Here is a 13,671-nt window from a genome sequence, read left to right on the forward strand (position 1 = left end):
ATTAAATACCTTTGCAAGTCTGACCCTTGGTCTCTCTGGGCCTCCGTTCCCCATATGTAAAATGGAGCAACTATACCTTCCTTTCTCTCCTCCGTTTTTTGTCTGTGTTGTCTACTTAGGCTGCAAGCTCTCTGGGACAGGGACTCATATCATGTGTCTACACCAGGGGCAGGCAAACTTTTTGGCCTGAGGGCCACATCGGGTTTCCAAAATTGTATGGAGGGCCGGTTAGGGGAGGCTGTGCCTCCCCAAACAGCCATGTGTGGCCCAGCCCTCAACCCCTATCCAACCCCACCCTGCTTCTCACCCCGACAGCCCCTCCGGGACTCCTACCCCATCCGACCTGTCCTCCCTGTTCCCTGTCCCCAGAACTCCTGCCCCATCCACCACCCCCTGCTCCCTGTCCCCGACCGCCCCCAGACTGGCCGCTGCCCCATCCAACCCCTCCTCTCATTCCTGACTGCCTCCCCCAGGACCCCTGCTTCATCCAACCACCCCTTCTTCCTGTCCCCTGACTGCCCCCTGCTTCATCCAACCACCCCTTCTTCCTGTCCCCTGACTGCCCCCTGCTCCATCCAACCATCCCTTCTCCCTCTCCCTTCCTGACTGCCCTCCCCCGGGACCCCTACCCCATCCAACCACCCCTTCCATTCAACACCCTGTTTCCTGCCCCCGACCACCCCCGGGACCCCTGCCCCCATTCAACACCCTGTTTCCCGCCCCCCGACCGCCCCAACCCCTATCCATACCCCCACCCACCACCCCGAACTCCTCTGCCCTTTATCCAACCCCCCCGCTCCCTGCCCCCTTACCGAGCTGCCTGGAGCACTGGTGGTGCTACAGCCACTCTGCCCAGAGCACCGGGTCAGGCTGCGGCTCTGCCGCTGTGCTGCCCGGCAATCCAGAGCATTGCGCTGGTGGCATGGCTGCGGGTGAGGGGGAACAGCAGGAGAGGGGACGTGACCCACCTCTGGTCTATACAGTGCCTTGTATAATGGGGCTCCAAACTTGGAGGGTCTGCAAGACCTGCCCAGCAACATAAATAAGACGCAACAAGCAAGTGTAATAAAAGGAATGAAGGAGGGAGGGAGGGAGGATGTGGGTAACTAGCTTTCTCCATTAAAAAATAAAATAAATACTAAGAAAACCAGAGAAACTTCAGCTGATCTCTTCCTAGTCTTAAATCAAGCTTCTACCATGAAATATACATTCAAGATCCCTCTAGAATCAAGAAAATAAATTATTTTCTTCTGGTAAAACAAAAGCCTTTTGAAAACAGACTCGGCTTTAATAATCTAACCAAATTAACAGATCAAATTAATGTTTTTATTTTAACTCCATTCCTCCCTATTCCTTACCTTCATTTCCCAGGTTTCTCTGAAGCAGGCAGTAAGGTTTCTGGGGTAAGGGCTCTTTTTCTGCCCCAACTTCTGTTAAGTTACATGCAAAATTATGGTACTAGATATTTAATAATTCTCTCAAAAAAGTTCCTCTTACCTGCTAGTTTACATTTCGCAGCTTGGAATGGAAGAGAATAGAAGCATCTACCTAGTTTGTACACTTTGTTGTTTTCAATAATCTCACTGAAGCCATAATCAACATAGCACACCTAATAATTGAAAGAAACATTTATTTTTTCATATTACAAGTATGTTAGTACTATTTTAATGATTTATCCAGAATACACACACTTGGTGAACATATTATTTAGTGATCACTTTTATACAGCCAGCTGTTAATAAAAATCTGTTTCTCATTAACATGGTATATAATTTGCAATACCATTATTTGAAAATTCTTCAAACTAATTTAATGTCAATAAAAGAAAGTTTAGAAAGTGCTCCACACCCTTTTTCTCTTTCCTGAAATCACTGCAAGATCAGCGTTAGCTGTTCCTTGGAACATTAACACTTCAAAGGGTACAAAATGTTAGTGCTTCCGAGTACATATTGCCTCAGAATGGTACAGAAGATGGCAGTGAAGTGGTAATTCTGAATTTTTTGGCTTTTGTGGGTTAAAGCCAGTCCCTTTAATAATATTTCAATGGGTTCTAGGTATTTCCTTTTTATTTTTATAATGAGAATGGAACCTTTTTGATTCTCATTTCTGATAATTACACAGTTTCAGAATACTGCAGACTTCATACCATCTCGATAAGTAAATTGTTTAATCAGTGGGAGAAAATGGCTGATGGTGGTTGGAACAGAAGAAGCTACAGTGATGCTTTGTATCAGCTTATACAGATGGTCTCTTGTTTTTCTGAGCTACACACTGCACCATGCTAACTTCTTGAAGATCACCAGGCTCAGGGATAGCAATTTAGAAGCCTTTCTGAAAATCTGATGTGCAAGCCAGACACTCCAGAAAGTCAGACTTCCAGATTTCTTGCTGAAGTGATACTTCAGAAAGCAGGCTGTTCTTGCAATGCACCATTGGCCTCCCTACTGTGCAACCAAGTGCAGTTAGCTATAATCTGGAGAGAAATCAGCAGTATGTTAGCTACTATTGTCCTTGCAGTTTTTCTGCAGCTAACGCTAAAGCCTTCGAATATTGGACAGATTCCCCCATCTCATGACTTCCCAGCTGAATGAGAACTCTCAGTTTTGGAACAGATACTTAAAAACTGCGTGTGTCCACTTGACTAATTTGTGAAAGGGAGTAGTATTAGAAGTGCATTTAGCAGATCTTAGTGGAAGTTTGTCATGACGACTAGGGAAGTAGAGACTGCAAAAAATAAAAACCTACAATTTAAGAAAAAAGAAAAGGAGTACTTGTGGCACCTTAGAGACTAACAAATTTATTTGAGCATAAGCTTTCGTGAGCTACAGCTCATTTCATCGGATGCATCCGATGAAGTGAGCTGTAGCTCACAAAAGCTTATGCTCAAATAAATTTGTTAGTCTCTAAGGTGCCACAAGTACTCCTTTTCTTTTTGCGAATACAGACTAACACGGCTGCTACTCTGAAACCTACAATTTAAGGTTACTTAGTATATCTACATAGTGACACTAGACATGAAGGACTTGAAATTTTTCTTAAAAACTCTTTCAGTTCAGTCATGTTCTAATTCTCTAAAAGTAAAGCCCCCCAACTGACTCTAGAGAACACAGAACAAGAAGAGAAACTGCAGCAGTGTGAAAAGTTTAATCATTTTGTTCAAGGTATTTTAGTAACTAGCATGCTGAGTACAACAACAGGAATACCCACTCGGTGTAAGTGAGCCTAAGCACCACTGTTAACAAGCTGCAAAAGACACAGTAAGAATGGACTTGTGGTAACTGCACTAGGACTTGATTCAGGAGATCAGCATTCTAGTTATCTAGTGGCATTTACGTTCTGTATCTGGAAGATGGAGATACTACTTCCAAGTTTCATAATGATGCATAGGATACATTAGTATATTAGAGATAACAATGAACACAGAAAAGCCTAAAATAAAAATAAGGAAAAATGCAACAGACCATTTACTTTAGCAGCAATGCTGTAATTTTAAAAACTACACTTTGTTTTTCATGTAATGAAGAGCAAAAACAATTTGTTGCTGAGTACTGCAAAGTGATTTTTCTGTGATAAATAGACAGCTATTATCTGTATTATTATTTACACTAATTCTTTTTCACAAAAAGTGTCAAAATGAAAGACTTGCTTGCCTTTATTCTATTGTCTTCCACTGAAATTATCTGAGCACGCAACCAGGCATCTTCCTCAGCATGTACAGCGACAAGTTGTCCAATGCTTACAGACTGCATTAGCAATACTGTGAGATTCTGACTATAATATTCTTTCATCTCATCTTCCATTAGTTCTTGAGCAGCAGAATAGTCTTTGCCCACATACCTACAGTGTGTCACAGGAAACAAATCCACCAAAGGGGTAAGTACAGCAACAGAAAATTTGAGCAGATGCAAAAACTGAAACAGAAAAGCATACATGTAGATATTTAGTCACATCAGCATCTGAACTTTCCTTCTCAAAAAATGAGGATACAGAAACAGAGTTATAGTTCTTAGAGAAGCGAAGAATTAGTAGTACTGTCTGAAGCTAAGGAGTACTTGTGGCACCTTAGAGACTAACAAATTTATTTGAGCATAAGCTTTCGTGAGCTACAGCTCACATGAAAGCTTACACAAATAAATTTGTTAGTCTCTAAGGTGACACAAGTCCTCCTTTTCTTTTTGCGAATACAGACTAACACAGCTGCTACTCTGAAACCTGTCTGAAGCTAGGTAAGGATCTAACGAGAGACGCAATATAACTGTTTGTGACACAAATTGGATTCGATTGTAAGTGTCCAAAAAGAAAATTTCTAGTGGCTCAGTCCAATACCATAAGGGATCTTACTGTACTCTTTAGAACCTGAACTTTCACTGTAAAAGTCCCTAGCACTTCTGGTAGTGAAGGCATGTTTGGTTTTATAAGCGGAGTGGTGTCTGAAGTCGGATATGATGCAACCAGGAAATTGGAACTTGTTATATTTGAAACTAACAGATTGTGACCCTCCACATTCATGGAAACATTAGTTAGATCAAAAAGAAAAGGAGTACTTGTGGCACCTTAGAGACTAACAAATTTATTAGAGCATAAGCTTTCGTGAGCTACAGCTCACTTCATCGGATGCATTTGGTGGAAAAAACAGAGGAGAGATTTATATACACACACACAGAGAACATGAAACAATGGGTTTATCATACACACTGTATGATAAACCCATTGTTTCATGTTCTCTGTGTGTGTGTATATAAATCTCTCCTCTGTTTTTTCCACCAAATGCATCCGATGAAGTGAGCTGTAGCTCACGAAAGCTTATGCTCTAATAAATTTGTTAGTCTCTAAGGTGCCACAAGTACTCCTTTTCTTTTTGCGAATACAGACTAACACGGCTGCTACTCTGAAACCTGTAATTAGTTAGATCAGTGTGATTTCACCAGAGTTAAACTTTGTGCAAAGGAAGTTTCCCCACATGAAGCTTACGGAGACTAGAGCAGCTTTAGACATCAAACTAAAGCTTTAGGCATCAGACCATCTGCTGCAGTCTCTCTCCTGGATCTCCAGACTTGATCCTGGATACTAGGCTGCTGTCCTCGTTCATCCCTAGACAATTTGTTTCCCAGAACAATCCATTCTTCAGCTGTCTCAGATTCTGATCTCCTTGATTCCCCCTCCATCCATTTCCCTTGGCTGTGACTTGTGGAAAAAGTGAAGTTATTTTCTTTAACTGTGTTTAACTCTAATCCTTTACTCATTACTATTCATGCGCTAGTCCAGCTGTTACTGTGCCATCAGCTGTCACGCTGCTTCCTTTCACTTGTCAGTGGTAAAATGCTGGCTGCAGTCTAGTAGACAGACTGCTGCAGCAGCCCAGCTATAAAGACACAGTTTTCTATTAACTCAAACCAAGGGTGGAAGAGTGCCAATTTCATTTAAAAACTATTAAAAATTATGCCATATGATCACGCAAGAAATTCTTGTTTAACTAGTTTCTGGCAATATTCAAACATCCTATTAACAGGGCATTAAATGATTTTCTTCTCTCAAAGCTGGTGAAGCATCAAATTAAGTTTATACCCAGGAGAGAGATTTCCTTTTCCCGATTCTTTTAAAGCGATCTTTACATAACATTTACTTAGATGGCAGAATCACAACACTCCACTATATGCCAGGGTGTCCATCTACATATTATATATTACAAAGTATTTACTTTGCATTCCATGTAATTCACCTTTGTAAAGAGAGCCCATTATATATCAAGCCGTGAAAACAGGAATTATTGCATTTTTAGCTAGTGTTCATTTCAAACATGAAATTCACTTCATTTGAAAACTGAAAATGCAGCTCAGTTTTTTAAATGTTCACGATAGCAGTGTGCCCTACTGTGTTCCTTCCAAAATAGTAAGCTAATAGAATTTAAACATATCTGTCAATATATAAAGAGAATCAACTCGAGTGATCAGGAAGCTTTAGCTTCAATGAGTGAGTTTTTTCCTAAGGGAAAACAACAAACGTTACTAACTAGGCTATCCTGCAAGAAAGAGTTAAATCACATACATGTACCTATATTGTAGGCTCTATACCTTTAAATATATGTGTATACCAACCTGCCTCTGGTGGCAATATCCCAATTATGAAGTTTATCAAGCACTTCAACCACTTCACTTGCATTCTACCCACAAAATCATGCTCACTAGGACTATTTCTAACAATGCAAATCTGAATATCTTAAAATCCCCATCCAACTGCTTCAACTTCTATTCTACCCTGGTTAAATCTCAGACAACAGGGTATCATCCAAGCACCAATCTACGCTAAACAAAGGAACATCAGAGACACAGTCATGGTCCAAGCAAATAAAAGAGGAATCTGATCACATTGATAGCATTGCAGCCAATGATAGCATTGTAGCTTCCCTAGTGACTTCATACTCCTTCAGCAGAACAGACGACATCATGGAATGGCGAATATCCCATTGGGGCAGATGTATAATTGCATAATTTCTCCCTCTTAGAGAGCAAGCTATCCAAAGCACATTCTTCCTCCCATGGCAAAGACCTGAAATCAAGGAGCAAGTCTACCTAGGTCTGAAAAGTGAATTAACTTGCCCACAAAGAGAAATATTTCAAGCCATTTCCAAGGACAGGCAGCTTGGACTCACCAGGATGTCTACCTCCTGAAACCAATTCATTCATTTACCTCCCAGATATCACTGGGGAATAGAATGAAACCTCTATCTACCATGATCACCAATGTGAGATTCCATTAACCCTTCATGTTAAGATGGATTAAATACAGAGGGCAACCAATGCAGGTGTGCTACTATAATGCTTCTGATGAAGACGCTCTAAGCAGACAGAAGAGATCTCTCCGATGTAGAAGCCATGTACACCAACATTCCACACAAAGATGGACTAAAATAAAAGGAGGACTTGTGGCACCTTAGAGATTAAAATTTATTTGAGCATAAGCTTTCGTGAGCTACAGCTCACTTCATCGGATGCACTTGGTGGAAAATACAGAGAGGGCCCTGTAGCTCACGAAAGCTTATGCTCAAATAAATTTGTTAGTCTCTAAGATGCCACAAGTACTCCTTTTATTTTTGCGAATACAGACTTACACGGCTGCTACTCTGAAAGATGGACTACAGGCCGTCAGGAACAGTATCCCTGATAATGTCATGGCAAACCTGGTGGCTGAACTTTGTGACTTTGTCCTCACCCACAACTATTTCACATTTGGGGACAATGTATACCTTCAAATCAGCAGCATTGCTATGGGTACCCACATGGCCCCACAGTATGCCAACATTTTTATGGCTGACTTAGAACAACGCTTCCTGAGCTCTCATCCTCCAACACCCCTACTCTACTTGGGCTACATGGATGACATCTTCATCATCTGGACCAATGGGAAGGAGGCCATTGAGGAATTCCACCAGGATTTCAACAATTTCCATTCCACCATCAACCTCAGCCTGGACCAGTCCACACCAGAGATCCACTTCCTTCACACTACAGTGCAAATAAGCGACTGCCACATAAACACCACCCTATATCGGAAACCTACTGACCACTATACTTACCTACATGCCTCCAGCTTTCATCCAGACCACACCACACAATCCATTGTCTACAGTCAAGCTCTAAGATACAACCGCATTTGCTCCAGTCTCTCAGACAGAGACAAACACCTACAGGATCTCTATCAAGCGTTCTTAAAACACCTATTGAAGGGAAGAAACAGATTGACAGAGCCAGAAGAGTACCCAGAAGTCACCTACTACAGGACAGGCCCAACAAAGAAAACAAACAGAACGCCACTAGCCATCACCTTCAGCCCTCAACTAAAACCTCTCCAGCGCATCATTAAGGATCTACAACCTATCCTGAAGGATGACGCATCACTCTCACAGATCTTGGGAGACAGACCAGTCCTTGCTTACAGACAGCCCCCCAACCTGAAGCAAATACTCACCAACAACTACACACCACACAATAATCACACAAAACCAGGAACCTATCCCCGCAACAAACCCTGTTGCCAACTCTGTTCACATATCATAGAACTCTGACACCATCATAGGACCTAACCACATCAGCCACACCATCATGGGCTCGTTCTCCTGCACATCTACCAATGTGATATATGCCATCATGTGCCAGCAATGCCCCTCTGCCATGTACCTTGGCCAAACCGGACAATCTCTATGCAAAAGAACAAATGGACACAAATCAGACGTCAAAAATTATAACATTCAAAAACCAATCGGAGAACACTTCAACCTCCCTGGACACTCAACAACAGACTTAAAAGGTGGCAATTCTTCACCAAAAAGCTTCAAAAACAGAGTCCAATGAGAAACTGCAGAACTGGAATTTGCAAACTGGACACCATCAAATTAGGCTTGAATAAAGGCTGGGAGTGGATGGGTCACTACAAACACTAATAATGAATTTCCCCACGCTACTTTCTCCCTACTGTTACTCACACATTCTTGTCAACTGTTTGAAATGGTCACCCTGATTACCATTACAAAAGGGATTTTTCCTCCTATTTATAATAGCCCACTTTAATTGAATTGTCTTGTTAGAACTGACCCCCATTTGGTAAGGCAACTCCCATCTTTTCATGTACTGTGTATGTACATCTTCCTACTGTGTTTTCTACTCCATGCATCTGATAAAGTGGTTTTTAGCCCACAAAAGCTTATGCCCAAATACATTTGTTAGTCTCTAAGGTGCCACAAGTACTCCTCGTTGTTTTTTTACTGAATCTCATGATTGTCACAGTGGCTATGAAATCTTAAATCTGGAAGAGCTACTGAAATAGATATTGAATTCATCCAGAACAAGCAGCCTTAGCAACACCTAACAGCAACTGGGACAGAACTTTGGTCAGCTCAAATAGGAGCTGAAATTTATTGAGAGCATCCTACTTCAACAATACCTTAAGTTTAATACACATTACATACTCCAATGAAGCCAATTTTGGAATGGAGGTCACTTACATCTGAGATCAGAAGCAAAACAGTCATCACTTAAGTAGATTATATAACATTCTCCTCCACCTTCTCTGTGTCAGACATAGGGAATGTTCCTCTGACAAACAATAGACAAGTTCAACGACAGGAGAATGAGCTGCTCATTCACAACCTGAGCCTTCAGGGGAGGTTCTGTATTATGTACAGGCAATGGAATAAGATTAGCTATAGATATTTCTGCTTCAGGTTGGGAATATGCTGGGCTACATAAGCTGTACTAGAAATGTAACTTTTAAGAACTGGAACAGATACGTGATGGATGAGCCTACACCCCAGAAAAACTTGACAGAGGATACAGGGCATATAATCCAAGACAATGCTTTCAAAGTTTGCGTGCAGAAAACTACATTGATAATCAGAGTCATCAAGCAGTCCTTATCGAGAAGAGGAGTAATTGGGTGGTGTGGATGTCAGCGTGTGCGACAAGCAGAAATTGTGTTAATCTCAGAACACATTATTCTGAAGGTCTTGGAAAGCCTGTGTTCAAAGCAGCGGTGATTAAGCAGCGTTGAAGCCTCCCTAACGCTCTCAAACACTGAAGTGTTCTGTCCTGCTCCTTGTTGAGGAGGAATTTTTCCTTGCTCTTCCCATGTTGACGCCATAGAAGGAACCTAAGAAAAAGGATCATTGATCTGAGCTGATGCAGCAAATCTGACACCCATGTGGAAGTGTGAAATGGATGGAGCCAAAGTGCATGGTGCTAAGTATGAAATGCCTGCTGAAACTGTTTAAACCCAATGGCATTGGCAAAGTGACAAAAATGGTACAACACTGTCTCTGGAGGAAAAACCCTACGCTAGACCCAGTACATACAGAGTAGACTTTTTAAACATAAGCAGTTCCCAAAATGTAATTCTTCATGTCAGAATCCATCCACTTTGAAGAGTTAATCTCAAACAGCTAAAAGCATAAGTGACACACTAAGTGTACAATAAATTATTTATGTTGTCAAAATGAAAAAAAGAAAAGTGTTCAGCATGGTTCCAGATCTGACAGAACACAAAGCTGTGGGGAGAAAGACAGATTCTGTGCACCCCCCCTTATTGATGCAAAACATTCAATCTGCATGGATCGATTAATGTTCTAACATACAAGAACTCCTCCTTGCTTCCACTGGCCATTCCCCTCCCCCCCCCCCCCAAAATCATCCCACAGTTGCTGCCACCAGTTCAGATTTACCAGTATCTTTGTTTTTTAAATTAATGTATCTGAATAACTGAACTCTTCGAGGGCTCCCTATATTTTCAATTCCCCCGTGTAGTAAGTGTATTGCCATTTTTTAATAACCTAGGCTCAGTCACAAACTCAAGTGGCCTTTTCTTTATGTTGATCAGTGAGTTTTTCCATTCAGAGAAAGTCTGGTATACCATCTTGGTTAAAAGTTTTGGCACAGACTAGTTTACTGGTTTTAGAGCCAAGTTCAAGATAAAATTACAACCACCCCCTGCAATTGAAGCACTTAAATACAACATAGAGTAAGAATTTGCTTGAGGTAAAGGACAATGTGAATGGTGTTAAGGCTCAGACTGAGAAAGAAAAGTGTTGGTCCGCTAGTCACATTTTGCCCATTAACCCAAAACAGATGGCTGTTTCTGATAGAATTAGCAGCATAATGGGTTAATCATCATTAGGCTTCAGAGTCAACACTCATTTAGAACAGTATCCATCTTTCTACAGACCAACATCACTGTTTTGAAGCACTTAATTTTCTCTTTAACTAAAAGGATTGGAAATTTAGTTTTGAAATTTAGCAGAAATTGGTAAAATTGATCATATACACACACACAATCAATTTTACCAATTTCTGCTAAATACTAAAAATGTATAAGGGATTTGGAACCAAATAATGCATAAAGTTAGTCTATTTAAATGTCTCCCCCCACCCTTCTTTCCTCCTATATTGCTCATCATACCTTGTATAATTAGGCTAGTAAGCTCTTGAGAGACAGTTCTTCCCCCCAAAGTATTTGAAAAGTGCTTAGCACAATAAGGCCCAGATCCTGATTGGGGCTTTTGATGATTACTGGAAAAAAAAAATTAAATGCAAGCTTAAACTCTGCAGAAACTGACTTAGCCACGAGAGGAGTGTCAATACACCACTCTACCTAGTATCTGCTCAGTTCATTCTGAAGTGCTATGTAAAGTAATTTTCAAGGGTTTGTAACTAAACTTTTTCGGATGAAAAGTCAGCAGAGTAATTGCTATATACGTATTTCACAGAGATTACATTTTCTACATTCTATCACAGAGTAAAGACGACGAGTAAACCTACCATGGGATTTCCTGACACAAAGCAGCCACTTTATATAGGTGAACATAGAAGCAGCAGCAACCCTTTCTAAAGCAGCGGAGCTATTTTAACATTGGTTCTCAGTGGACTAACCCACAAACAAACATGCAAACAGTTCAAAGCACTATTAGATCATTGCAATATTAAAGTGCACATTTTAGTGCACAGTCATTGTTCTCATGTTTACATTACACTGCAGTTTTCCTTTATATTTGAACAAATACACCTAGACTAAAGGATAAAGGGTCATCGTTTTAAGAGAGAGTCAGACATAATAGGAAGGTGACATCTGAACAGTATGAAGAAGAAGAAGAGGAGGACAATTTAAAAGCCCTATTTTCCAATGAAAAGCTGAACAGCCTCATCCCTTCTCTGCTTCTCTCTAAAGCTTACGCTGGGATTAATTCAATGAATCTTCACTGAGCTCATTTCTGTTCAATTTTGCAATAGCAAACTAAATATTTTTATAGTATTTTAAATGTGTTAGTATTGTTAGTAACTATTACAGTCTGGTAGTGCAGTTTTCTATTGTTCTATTTTCTTTTGTAAAATAGCTTTTTGTGAGCAAAGTAGTGAGGAAGTTGATTGTGCAGAATGATCTCTGGATTTTAGAAAAATGAAGAAAGAGTGTGAAATAAAGACTTGCCTAATAACAACTTCATTAGTGTTGTTCAGTTCTACCACCAATACAGATGGAGATGCTTCCGCCGGAATGATTAAAGGAGGGACCATTATATTTTCCGGACTCTGCTCTTTGGTCTTTTCCATTAACTGAGAGCACTCTTGCTCAACCATTATCTTCCGATCTTCATGGATATGGACACTATCAGTGGCATTCAGATTCTCATCAACGTATTTTTGTGGTTTAGCATAGAGGATTGCCTTTTTAGGGCTATCACTTATCTGGTTGACAGTACATATATCAGATAATAAGTCAAGATTATTCAGAGCATCCTCAGGAAATTTTACTTTGTATGTGTCTTCATACACCTTGGGAAGTGCATTAGCCCAAAGACCATTGGAATACTTAAACAAAATTTCTGCAACTTTCTCTTTGAAGTCACTATTCAGAGAAGCTGATTTGGTCTCCATAACTGGCTTTACGAAAGGATCTGCTTTTGAAGAAGTAAGGTTCTGAGATGTCCCTTCATGGTCTATGCCACTCTTCACTAAGTGTTGCATTTTCTTAGCAGGATAAAGGAGTACATCTGTATGCCCACCAGTGCATACTTTTTCCACCTTGAAAAAAGGAAAGCACAGTGAGACATTGACCATTTGTAAATAATCGAACCTAAATATTTTAAGAATGAACAACTATGCATTTTAGACAATCTTAGGAAGATATCTACAGGGATTTAAGCATGAGCTATTTTGTGTAATGATTTCCCTTAATATCTCCTTTTCCCTTTACAGGGGGCACTGAGCAGGAAAGCAGGACACACAGCCTTCCCAAAGTGAACACTGGATCTACTTAATACATTAGGAGGTGCTTAAAAGCAAGTTTCCTCTTCTACCCCTGTGATGAGCAGAACAAAATCCAATCTACTCCAAAACTGATTTTTGCAGCCTTGGACCCTAAAGCCCATTATTTTGCATTGCAGTGAAATCAGCACTGATCTCATCTCTTCCTTGGCAGTTTTAGCAGAGGACCAACTCAAGCATGAGATGCGCTCCTCTGCTCCAGATCAGCTCGGTTCTTGGATTGACTTTTACTAAATCAACAAGTGCACTTTGGACGCCTATCAAATCTAGAGTAGGACCCTCAAAACCTCCTCAAAGCATTCCCAGGGTCTCTAAAATTTGTCCATTAATGACCTCTCCACTTTGAATGAGGCCCCAGGCCCCTCCTCAGGGGAAGAATATTAAAATATGCCAAGTCCCCATTGATGAGGGATTTGGCAGTGCATTTTTAGAGAGATTGGAGCCCTCTGGTGAGGCTCCTCTCTAGAGACTGACTGCTGCCACATTGAGGGGAGGCCCTACCTGTGGGACCGTTGAAGAACTCATTTTCAGAAGCCCAGAGATGCCCTATGCAAGAAGGGGACTGTCTAGCCCAGAGAGCCATCCTATTAATAAGCCCACTGGCATTTAGGGCAAGGAAAACCAGGAATGTAGGGTGAAGAGCCAGAGAAGAGATGGAAATGTGAACAAAGAGATACAGAAGAAGCAGAGATGAGATAGAATGTAAATAAAGAAAACAGACTAAGATCACATGCAGATAGATTAACTTGAGAGATTTAATGAGCTGTTTAAACTCCCATTTGACTGAAGCAGAACCAAATTAAAACAAAGATTAAAACAGAACTGGTAACCATTGCCATACACGGGACTTTGTACAGACTCCCACTTG

The 13,671-nt window shown here is 40.8% G+C and overlaps 1 protein-coding gene across 13 annotated transcripts in view; it reads right to left on the minus strand.

Annotated features, from left to right (window-relative positions):
- TDRD7 (tudor domain containing 7) overlaps nucleotides 1-13,671 on the minus strand; it is a 113,661-nt gene that overhangs the window by 41,273 nt on the left and 58,717 nt on the right. For all 13 annotated transcript variants that reach the window (XM_038401541.2, XM_038401551.2, XM_043515383.1 and 10 more), the window contains 3 exons: nucleotides 11,968-12,560; nucleotides 3,651-3,837; nucleotides 1,498-1,609 (listed from right to left, as the gene is read on the minus strand). In XM_038401541.2, coding sequence (XP_038257469.1) covers nucleotides 1,498-1,609; nucleotides 3,651-3,837; nucleotides 11,968-12,560 — 892 coding nt within the window. The remainder of the gene's footprint in view (nucleotides 1-1,497; nucleotides 1,610-3,650; nucleotides 3,838-11,967; nucleotides 12,561-13,671) is intronic.

Source organism: Dermochelys coriacea, chromosome 5, assembly GCF_009764565.3.
Source record: "Dermochelys coriacea isolate rDerCor1 chromosome 5, rDerCor1.pri.v4, whole genome shotgun sequence".
Taxonomy (NCBI): domain Eukaryota; kingdom Metazoa; phylum Chordata; order Testudines; family Dermochelyidae; genus Dermochelys; species Dermochelys coriacea.